The 12188-nt window shown below is 35.3% G+C and overlaps 1 protein-coding gene across 3 annotated transcripts in view; it reads right to left on the reverse strand.

Moving 5' to 3' along the window:
* The window catches only part of SENP6 (SUMO specific peptidase 6), an 83329-nt gene that overhangs the window by 17361 nt on the left and 53780 nt on the right, over positions 1-12188 (reverse strand). For all 3 annotated transcript variants that reach the window (XM_030006007.1, XM_030006000.1, XM_030006014.1), the window contains 8 exons: positions 11249-11419; positions 10309-10351; positions 6555-6734; positions 3317-3543; positions 2608-2714; positions 2404-2520; positions 1422-1544; positions 1076-1168 (listed from right to left, as the gene is read on the reverse strand). In XM_030006007.1, the coding sequence (XP_029861867.1) occupies positions 1076-1168; positions 1422-1544; positions 2404-2520; positions 2608-2714; positions 3317-3543; positions 6555-6734; positions 10309-10351; positions 11249-11419 (1061 nt within the window). The remainder of the gene's footprint in view (positions 1-1075; positions 1169-1421; positions 1545-2403; positions 2521-2607; positions 2715-3316; positions 3544-6554; positions 6735-10308; positions 10352-11248; positions 11420-12188) is intronic.

Genomic DNA, 12188 nt, shown 5'->3' on the forward strand with positions numbered 1-12188 from the left:
CTTCGGGGGAGAACCATGGCAAGGATGAAGTCTGCAGTGGACAGAAAGAATATCTTACACACAAGTCATTTTCATCACCTAAGGACTGGCTGTCTTCCCATGGCTGTACACAGGTCATAGCATCTCAAATTCTGACCTCAGTGCTTATGAGCAGCTTTCTCAGGCATTTACTTATGACTTTATAACAAAGACAGATATATGGTCAGTTACCTCATAACTGCCTCTCTACAGCTAGCCTCAGAATTCAGCTGGGGAGGAGGTGGGAAAAGAGAAGATTCAGAAATTCTCTTCCCACTGCACAATGGCACGGTACCTGGATAAATTTATTTGAAGAGCTTTAATTAAAAACCCACCCTATTCTTTGAATTTTCAAAAGATCAGTTAGGTATGCATATGGTAAGTCAGTTACAATTCTCCTGTCTCTCCGTCCTTCATTTATGTTTTTATAGTATATTTTTAAAATGCACCAGTTCAACTTTCCTAAATATTTTGGCTTAAGGACTGCTTAGAGTCTTTTTGTGAAATGTAGAACTGTGTTTGTGACAGCTTGCTCTGATCTTAAGGAAAGCAAGCATCATTAAAAGTCTTTAACAACCATTAGAATGCTAACAGTCTGCTTCCTGACCCAAGAAAAATATCAGGACAAAAGGATATAAAGAAAAAGAATAAAGCTCCCAATACAGGGCAGTAGAGACCTTCAATTCCATTTTCTTCTGATATAGGTTTATTGTAACTAAAGGATGATCTCATCTATACCAAAGAGATCTCATTAGAAGAAAAAGTAAGGACTAAGAGAGGTAAATCCAGAAGTTATCAACAGCTTAGAAGGAACTCCAAAACCCAGGTAAAACCTAGAAAAAGTGCTCAACAAAGTTCATTTTTCCTCAGTCTTTATATTGTCCGATACTTATACTACAACAGTGCACTTAAAGATCTTACATTACTATTTTATCACCTGGAAAAAGATGTTTATTCTCTTAAACTTCAATTCACACTGTAATATAACTTTCAATTTTAGAATTATGAATTTTAAGCCTTTACCATGTAAATGCAATAAAAAGGTATGTTTACTTACGCTTCATTAAGGGGAACAAAAATGAAATCTTTATCAAAGATGTCAACATGCCGTGTCCATGTTTTTACTCGCCCATGTCGTTTTTGTTGTATTCTGCAAGTAGAAACCAACACATGATTTGCAGGGTGGCTTGTTTTAATTGAAAGACTACTTTGAGATATTTTGACCTTAACAGTTTCTTAAGATTTTCAAGGCATATTCTATGTTTGTTAAAGGTCTGCATGCTTCCTAGAATTCTGTTGGTATTGTAATATTGCCTGTAAGGATTTTATCTCTGTAAAGCATCTGTTCTTATAGCCGTCACTGTACTTAGCTCTTAGTAAAACTGATTCATCAACAGACTTACGAAAGGTTTGAAGTTTCATGAATATTTCTTCTTTCTCTTTGATTAAGGCGTTTATAAAAGAATGAACTGAACACATGTATTCTATCAGCATCTTCTTTTTTCAGTTTTTCAAGTACCAAATACCTAATTAGTTTAAAAAAAAAAAAAAAAAGAAAAGAAAAAATTAATGGAGGTGTTAACTCAAAGTATTCATCACCAGAATGAAAAGGACTGCCAACAGTGCTACCTCCCCACCAAATCGTTGCAGCCTCTCACAAAATAGCTATAAGAATATTAGAGCTAACTAACAACAGAAACTCATTAATGCAATTTCTGTGTCAATATTTCAAGGTATTAAGTACTCTGCTCAATCAACAAGTTGTTCTGCTGCTGTTGTATTTATTTTTATATCACAGCAGGAAAACAAATTTTCAATGAGTTTGTTACATACGACCTACCTAGGAAAGCCCTGTATTTTGTGACTGAGCCACTAAATCTCCAAACACTCCCAGAGTGATGCACTAATTTTCTTTTCACCTCTAAAATATTTTAATAGGCTGAAAATTATACACATGCACCTTATGTGTAGCATAAACACAGCAGCATTTAACAATTTAATACGTTCCTAACATCTGTAGCATCAGTGACACCAAAAAATTAATTTATGTATTATGTTAATCAAAACAAATTAAATTCCAGGGAACACAAATACTCTGGAAAAAACAATTGAACTTAAAAATGCCTTTTTTTTTCCTTGCCATTAAAATTCCTCTTCAGATGCTAAGAAATTTTAAAGAACCTTTTTTCCAAGTGAGAACAACATCACTGTCAAGCAGGATAGGAGAGGAACCAAAATTTCTTGCAAAAATACAAAACAACTTTTAAAATTAGTATGCATAGTTGGAGACCAAGCATTATCAACTGACCTATGAATTTTTAATGTCAGAACTTTCCAAGTTTCACAGTAAAAGATAACTAAAAACTGATCTGAAATAAAACTTACTTTAAATAAAAATCAATAATAACATCATTTAAAAATTCTCCTTCATTTAGGCAATGGAGGTCTTCATTGGTCACAGATATACCACCTTTAGCTGGAGGAGGTGGATAAACTATCAACCTGAAAAGAAAAATACATTCAATAATAAATATGAAATGCCAAAAAAACCCTCAGAAAATTGGTACAGGGCAAAGATAAATATCTTACTTTTCTATAGGACCAATAAACACTGTATGAGGTTCTCCAATTTCTTCATCATCATCAAAATATGGTAACTGTTTATTTCGCTGCTGCATTTTGGACTCAGGAGCAACCTTACAAGAATAAAGTCAATATTAATTTGCATACTGTGCTCATATTTGCCAAGAAGGTAATAAAGCTTTGTGAAGTGCAGCTGTTGAACACCCATTGCTTTTGAGAAGGACTTCAAGTTGGTTTTTTACCTTTCCTAGTTAATTTATTACACTTAGGTCTGTACTCCTTTCCTGCAGAGCCACAAAACTTTCAAATTCTTCTAAGAGGTAGTTTTGTTTAAAGAAAGCATTAATTAAATTTAGGTACAACACTGCAACTTAATTTCTGGTTTGAAATATTATAATTTTACCAGTAGATCAATTTGGAAACAATTGTGTTGTTTAATTATAGTACAGACTTCTTGTCCATTAGTAATTTTTAAATGACAACATTACTTGTGGACCATTGTACAACCTTACAATCAAACTAAACATACTAAGTAGTATTGTGAAAGCACAGACTATTTCCCATGGTTTCATAACCCACTATGGACCAGTCTTAGAATCCTCATATAAAAGCCAGCAGAAGTTGTTGGGATTTTTTTTTTGGTCTAGTGACTAGCACACTATCTTCGTAACCCAAACAATATAATGAATTTGTTCTAAAACAAAAACATAATTACATTTTTTATTTTGTTTTCTCTGTGAGATGGACTTCCTTTGGAATTGTCTTCCAAGCACTTAGTAAATGCAACAAGCCTGCCGTTGGCTTCTTCAAAGGAAATTTTCACAAAGAAGTCAGAAATATTATTTCTAATACCAATGTCAGTAATTATTTTTTCAAATATTGAGTTTGCATGAGGATCAAGACCAGTTTCGAAAATCAAAATGATGTACTGTTCTTCTTGACCTATGAAAAAGCAGAGAGAAAATCATTCATTTAGAAACAAAATATGTCACAATTATAAACAGATTTCAAAGAATTGTGGGCCAACACATGTACACACTGCTGACAATACATTCAAGCAGTAATACACATGTATGCAGATAGACTGAAGGAGTAACTACCAAACCCTTCTACCTACATTTGCAAAAAGAGTGCATTCAACTTCTGCCTTAATCTGGAAATGTTAATTATTAGACCTGATACATTTTTAGAAAATACTGAATGCAAAGCCAAAACGTATTTTGAAATAACAGCTTCTCTGTTTACTGACGGTAAGAGTCTGGAATTAATACTTTCTCTTTTTCTTATTACAGTTCCTATCCTATTGTTTCAATACATAATTTCCTCTCTATAAAGGGAAACACCATGCCCTAATTTCTCCTATGTCAACAGTAAGAAGTCTAGGGCAGCGCTCTCAAAAAATCAATAAAGATACACATTCCTCTGTGGAAATTTTTTAGGAAAGGAGAACTGTATTAAGAATGTAGATGGGCTTTTGTGGTCTCAATGTTTATTATAAAAATGGCTTTCATCTACTTAACTCCTTCAACATCTACATGTTAATTTTATTTTAAAATATTTCAGCCTGGTTTTCTCCTACTTTCAAATAGATGCGATTGCAAAAGGCAAAGAAAAAAAAAAAAGAGAGAACTAAGATAACGTATACCAAATTAAACAAGAAACAGTACATGAGACCCCATGATTCAGGTAGATCCACAGTCTGTCCTGATCCTAGAAGACTATACTATAAAACATTATTGCTTTTTGAAAATTTTACATATTAAAGCCACTACAGCACATAAGCCCAGAGGTCCCCAGCCTCTAGCTAGAACAGTCTATAAGAATCACTTTTACATGGATATACAGCACTGACATCTACATGTCAGCTCTTTCAGGCAACAGAGATTCTCAGAAACAGTGACAGGTTGAAAAAAATACTACTTTAACTTTTTTTAACTGCTTAGAAACTAAACTGAATAGACTACTGAGGGGAAAAAAAAGTACATTTTTGAGACAACTAAAGTGGATACAAACTGTATATCACATATTAGAAGCACAAAGTTCTAACAAAACTACTCTTACTGATTCTAGGCACGTGTTGTCGGGTAGGTAAGTACAAAAACCTGTAATGTCAATTTCACAAAAGAAATAGCTATTCTTCTCTGATCAGATTTCTGTTACCATAGAAACAGAAATCTCTTAAGGATCTCCAATCCACTGGCAACCAGTTTCATTTCTAAAAAGTATGCATCTGAACAAGGAAAGGAATTTAAAATGTCACAATAATCAAAATCTTCATCTCCTTACACAGGCAAAGGGATCTCACCAGCTAGAAGAGTGAAGCCCTGCGTTCAGGTTCTGTAACATAAACAAAAAACAAACCTCTCTGCCCCTGGTGAACATTCTGCAAACAGAATACAATCAGGCACTCTCTCATACTTACTCTTGCTAGCCCTAATAAATCTTGTCTTTCTTTTGGTACAGTGGCTTAGCTTCAATAGGTCAGCGTACACCTTTACCAAAAGTTAGAGAATGTGAGTTGGATCAATCAGCTATTGTATAAATAACACCCACTCACATCATCTGAAAAATAAAAAAGCAGTAAGTTGCACTAAGAGGAATTATTTAGGCAGTCAGACAGAGGAATAGGATTCAGGCTGCAAATCCCAGTCTTGCATAGCTGGCTAACTCAGAGCTGCAGAGACCTGTTTTTCTGTAGGAGAAGGAGAGTTTCAGACACACGCATAACCATTTCCTTTTGGTTATTCTTAACTTGGCATGCTAACTGTTGTGAAATATAATTCTTCAGCAGCATATCTCCCAATTCACCGCACACAGAACTTAGGTGTCTAGCTGGATTTTGGGTGTTCCTATTTTGGGAACTAGTCAACTACACACACTTACTTACACAGCTACGGATTCAGGCTTAAAGTAATTTCATTGCTCACAAAGCAAATAGCAATCGTGTTATCACAAAGTACTCACAAGTATCAAGTACAATAAAGCAGTTGGGTGTAAAACTAGCTCAGCGCCACTGCCTCAGAGGGAAAAGCTGGGGGGAGAAAGGCTGAGAGACATGGAAAGGGAAGGATTTCTTACCCAGACAACTCGGGAAGCTTTTTCTTTTTTCACTTGTGAACACCTGTGGTCTAAGGCCTGCTCCCAGGATTGTCTCTAGTTCCCTTGCACGCTCTCCAATTACTTTTGTAATTATAATACTCCTTACAGCTCATACATTTTACAGGAGGTGGATGAAGTTGTTGTAACAGTACTACATGTTGGAAGCACACAATTCTGAGATTGTTGAAAGCATTCTTCCTCCATTTGAATGCATCATGTATCTATGAAGCTGAGTACAAGTATAAATAACCACATAATTTAACCTAAAGAAAAGCCTGTTTACAGGGAAGAGGACTCTATGCTAATTTAAAAAATAGCATTCATATTAAGATGCTAGACCCTTGAAGAAAACTATGTTGAAATTAAACAATTTTAAGATACATGAAGACAATCCATGTCTTTTCCAAGCAGAAATTTGTCTACATCACAACATCACTACAAGCCTATGAGAAAAAAACCCAAGCCAACGCGCACAACAGTTTCTACTGAAACTAAGGCCTGTAAGCAGAACAGCACAGAAAGCAGAAGTAAGTATACCAAAAGCTGTCATATAAATGTAAAGGCCCATATACAAAAGCTAAACAAACCAACTTGCTTTCATTCAGTACAAATATTAGTGAAAACAGTTATACTAAACTGACTAAATGTTGTAACTGGACAAACAGAAGACTACAGTTTTGCCAAGATGTTCTGACCTGTACTCCTCATCAACCTGGGAGTGTGATAGTGTCTGGAAGAACACTACACCTGCCCCAGCCAATTATACCAGTTTGAGCCTTTAGTGCACTCAGTCACGATCCAAAACATTAAAACACAATTTAAAGTGAATAGTAGACTAAAATTGTTTTACTTACTGTCTCCTTTACATTCGTACCAGACGTTATCTTTACTCATTTTCAGCTGGTCTCTCAGGCTGCTACAGGTTGATGGTACTGTTTGTAGGAAAACTACTGGTAATTTTCGGACACTACACCATTCACATTTGGTAAGTTCTGAAGTTTTCAAGTTAATCTCTCGGATATCGCTTTCTGATTCTAGGAGAAAACAAAGACATATTAAATTATAGAAAAAAAACACGTAGATTTCCTTTACAATTTCCTCTTTGATTTTAACAAAAGATCAGTATGTGCTCATTAACTTTCTTAAAAGTTTTTAAAAGTTTGAAATTAACACATATCCAGGAAGTGATGTCTGTTAATATCTTAAAAGATGAACTGCACTCCACTGTCACCTGTCAGGAAAGTAATCAGAAACAAACCGTTTTCTTCTCACCAACTTTAATCTAGTTTTTCTTCCACAGAAAACCCACCATTTCCAGTGATTTAAATTTGCAACTATTGCTATATAACACATTTTACAACAGGTTTGTCAAACTTTCTTTGTAGATTTACCTTTGACCAAGTTCCTTTATGAAAATTAACTTTAAAATGAAGAGGAGAATGAACACATGCAGAGAAATTATCTGATTGCCTGAGGAAAATAAGGTACTGCTCTCAATTTACTACCAAAGAGAAATGTCAGCAACATGGTAAATTTTTAACACTGTATCTGATGCTGCCAATGCCAATGTTGAGTACTTTACAGTTTTACTGAATTACAAAAATGGAGGGAAAAAGGTGTGAAGTCACAGTTCTTTGAATTTGTTGAAAAGACCCAAAAGTTCAATGCCAGTAATTATTTCCAGATCAGAAAAATGGTTAATGGTAGTCACTTAAAACTTTTGTTAGTGACAGCTTCCACACATACTTGATGGCAGCCTACACCACAAAAACTATATCCCCTTATGTAGGGGACAAAACATAGACAAGATAGAGGGAGAAATGATGCCAAAATAAAGTCCTTCTAATAAACAAAAATCAATGCAACAAGTCTGTCTCCTCCTCCTCCTTTCCCTGTAAAAGGAAGGAGACACTGCAGGGAACTCCTAAAAAGACTAAGGCTTTTCTTAAGTTAAATTCTAGTAAATATTTCATGACCAGAGAGATGGTGAGTAAAAAAATCAGTAAAACGGTTACCACCTAAAGAGTTTAATTTGCATCACCCTGAACATAACTGCAGAAAAAAGAAAAAAAAAAAAAAAGACATCAAATACATACCATTACTTTCTACCTTAGTAGTATTAGTGGTTCTTATTATTAGTGGAGGGAGCGCTTCCCCTCTCCACCCCCACCACCCTTCTCTTGGCATTTAGCAGTCAATGTTCAGCAGCCACCCTCTACGTCCTCCCTTCTTGTTGGCAACTGAATTCACACCCGTGTGCATGCCAGAAAGGGAGTCTGCTCCTCGTAAAGACGAGGCAAACAGTTACCCAAAGCAAAGTATCCGCTGGCTGCAGACTGGAAGTAGTGGCCACCACAGCTTCTGTGGAGCAAAGCAGCTCTCCTTTCCTTCTAAACCTCCAGTAGCCCTGTCCCACTAGCTGAGGAAGAAGCAGCCCAGTTCTGAGTCAGGCTGCAACAACAATGTGCTTCCTTCAAGCCGACTGGGCACCATTTACTGGTCAGAACAGTAGTTTGCCATCTCATCAGGAAAAGAGTAGCAGAAATATGCTACATGGATCTAACTAGTACATCTCCTTGCACTGATTCTCCTTTATCTCCCTGGCAACTTACAAAGGAGAAAATGAAGCTAGTAACTAAATGAAGATTTATAGATGACTCCTAGAGTCTTCTCTCCTTTTTCTTTAAAGCAAACAAAATAGCTTTCCAAGGCTAGGCTGTAATACCTAAGGCTCTATAGGAATACCTCCGTTTTCTCCTTCCTAAATGAAAACACTTTCCTTAATTCATTTCACCTAACTTCCCACTTTCAGAGGCAGACCGTAGTAACGACAATCCCAACTTAAAACCGGATTCAACTGATTTAACTGGGGCATACAGGTCCTTCTAATGGTGTCTAGACAGGAGGTCCTTGCCAAAATATGAGCTAGCTGGTCTTTGAAGAAAACTCTGAATCCTTGTAACTGTGTTTGCACTGAGATGCAGCATACTGAATTTCATGTGCAAGGAAGACTGTCTACTCTTCAGATTAATTTTAATTATATTCATCCATTTGTGTTAAGACAGGCATCCTATAATACATTTCACCATAAATGCCTTAACCTGTGAACAATATTTCCTCTAACACTGACATAAGACAGACAATAGGACTTACGCATTAAAGGCAATGTGAATAGTTTTTTACACATTAGAAACAGAAAGCTGTTTCCTTGAAACACCAGTTGGGAGTTGCAGAAAACTGACAAAGGGTGTGGAGAGAATTTTGAGAACTTGACATATATTTAAACATGCAAAAACAAGCTCAAGGCAGGAGAGTACTGCTGTTTCTAGAGCTGTGCAAAGCATCTGCCTTTCCCTGAAAAAGCATGACCATTGTAATCAATCTAAAGAAAAAAAATATTAGGTGTCATTTTTATTTCAAGAACCTTACTTGTATGAAAACAAATCATGCTATGATTATGAAGTTAATAGAAATGGAGCTAGCTGGGAACACACCCATCTTCCTCCAGATGCAAATCTCAAAAAAATGAAATGGAAAAGTGCTAAATGTTTCAATAAACACAGCATTTAATGAGACACCATTTTTATGCTATTGAGGGATCAAGTCCCATGGAAATAATTTCACTGTGCAGCTGTTTTGACTAAAAACCGATAGACACTTTCTACAAATTTTACTAAGCTTTTTAGTTGCCTTTTTTTAAATACATTTAATGCATGAAAACTGGTAGTTTCTATGCATCTACATTTTAGATGCAGCAGAAACTTAAATACTTGACTGAGCAAAGGCTACACTCATCTTTACAGGTTGTGAGACACCTTTTTGCATATAACAGTGACAAAATACACTAGTCCTCTTTTACAAATAACAAAAGGCAAAATTCGATAGGACTGCATCTTCATGGAAACTTAAGATTAACAAAAGGAGGCAAAACTTCTTTTCATGCCCAAAGCAAAACCCTACAAAAGAAAACAAAGGAAATAGAGCAATAGTTGTAAGCTCACCATGTCCTAAACTATGTCACTGTATTTCTTTCAGTAACATGAAATATACAACCTATAGGCTAAAGAAGAAAAAATTTTAAACGGAGATATAGACAAGAAAGGTCTAAGACACCTGTATGGTTTTTACTCTCTACTTATGCATCTGAAATAAAAAAAAAAACCTAATAAAATGTTAAAGAGGTAACATGTTTTACAGGAGGTTACTCTTGCCTTTTGTTTTTGTTAATCATTTTCAAGACAACCTTTGCCAATCATCACCCGAATATCTACAGCTCTTCAACTAGGATGAGGGGGAAGAACTAATGACCCAGTTGCACGCACGCCACAAATTGCTAATTCCTGCTGCCTATGAATTTTCTTTTTGTCAGTAGAAGGCGGAGATAATGCAAATCCTTTTGGTTTTTGTTCACCAGGCAGTTCAGGTCAAATTTATACTCTCAATTTTTCTTTTTTCCTCTTACCTGACTACAGGCATCCAGTATAACTTATTACATACATAACAAAACCAGAATCGACATTTCATTATGATTCACTTGTTAATTCCTTTGACAAAGTTACTTTATTCAAAATATATATATTATTAATATAAAATCAAAGTTGTCCTCACCTTCTTGACTTTCTAGCCGTATTTTGATATAATCCAGGCAAAACTGTGGAAGACAACACAACAATAAGATTTCATATCTTCTCCAAACCAAAATTGACTTAATGCCTTTTAACTGTTAGTAAACATATTTCAATTGACTAAGTACTTAAGTAATTAAAATAAAAATGTAAAATGTAATTTTTTTTAAAAAACAAAGTATACATTTTAGCACAACTCAAGGAAACAAGTATATTCTTTACTCTTCAGTGTCTCTTTCAGTCATATTGACTGTTGAAACTTAAGATCTCTCTTATGTACTCCATTTTCAAAAAAGTTCAAAATACTCTGAAAAATACCACAAATTATAGGGAGAAAAAAAACACCTTCAAAAGAGAATGTCATATATCAGTATTTAAGCAAATTAAATAACAGAGTTTTGCAGAGAGGTGGAAAGAACAAGTAACACCTCTCTGCTATTTCTGTGATTACCCCAGCAAGAAGCATGCATTTCATCTGGCTTACTGCACACAACTAACACTCAGTGTCTCCTTGAAAGTCTCCATGTAACTTAGAAGGTTAACAAAAAAAAACTATTGTTCTAGACAAGCAAAATTATTCACCTGCAGACATATTTCCTCCTCCCACCTATCAATATCCATTTTCTGGTAATTGTTGCCTTCAATGTTCTTAACAAATGCACGCTAATCCATAAGCCCCCCCCCAACCAAGTAAAGAGGGTTTTCAAGGGTTTTCCAGGCATGATGTTTCTATTAAACACCAGAACTAGATTGTACGTGATAATACATAATAGTACTTTGGGATTCTTTGGGAATCACAGCCTCTGAAATTAGAGACAAACTTACTGTTTCACAGACAAAGGCAAAATATTACGTTGTTCAAGTATGAAAATAACAACATCCGTCAAAAACTGAAAGGAGATTTGTCAAATAAGTTTACTTACAATCACAGGTTCCACTACCATTCTTCGTAGTGTTCCTATTCGTATACTTCGACAGTTCAGAATGACACTTTCACAGGAATTTTGATAATTTAGAGGTACAGCTTCCGTTACAATCTCTTGAGAAATAACTTTACGACGTTTTATTGGAGTGTTAGACACAATGTTCCCAAACTGAAAAGTAATTTTCAAGGTTTCAGAATGTCTCACACAAAGATTTACTGCTGAAACAAGCTTGTTAAAAACTAGTGACTAAATTTTCAGCTACTTTTCTGTTGGTCAACAGGAATAGTTACTATGGCATCCACCTCAACCATACACAGAAGGTAGAAATCTCCTAAAGGACTTTTTGGAACACCTGAAGGTGTTAATATTGCTAGATTCAAGAAAAAAAATCGTAAGCTGACACTTGTAGACATTTTGTTAACATTTCCAAATCACAAATAATGCTTCCAAAATTGCCGAAACCAATTTAGTTTTTGTCATTTTGAAACACCATGCAGCCCATCAAAAGAAGGTTATTTTAACATATTTTATTTGTTTATTTATATAAAACCACTAATGCTGTAAAAGTACCACAATGTTGGTGGGTTTATTTTTTCTTTCAGTTTTCATTAGTCCCAGCTTTCGGTGACTGAGAACACCGAGTAATTACTGAAGTACAGTGCATCACAACATCAGCAGGAGTAGAATCTTCAAGAAATATAAATAAATAAGCCCAATCAAAATTTCTTAAAGCAGCTCTACAGAACTATTAAGATGTTTTCAGGGTACATTCCAGGGTCAGAAGACTAAATACTAAAAGAAGGCTATGTGGAGTTTGGCTCCAGTTCAAGAAAGTCTCTAGATGCTGACTGAAGCTGTGATCTCAATGAAGTCTCCTGTTTACCAACAGAACAATCTTATACAAACCTTACAGAAATGAAAGCAAGCTGGCTGATAG

The sequence above is a fragment of the Aquila chrysaetos genome, chromosome 2 (assembly GCF_900496995.4).
Source record: "Aquila chrysaetos chrysaetos chromosome 2, bAquChr1.4, whole genome shotgun sequence".
NCBI lineage: Eukaryota > Metazoa > Chordata > Aves > Accipitriformes > Accipitridae > Aquila > Aquila chrysaetos.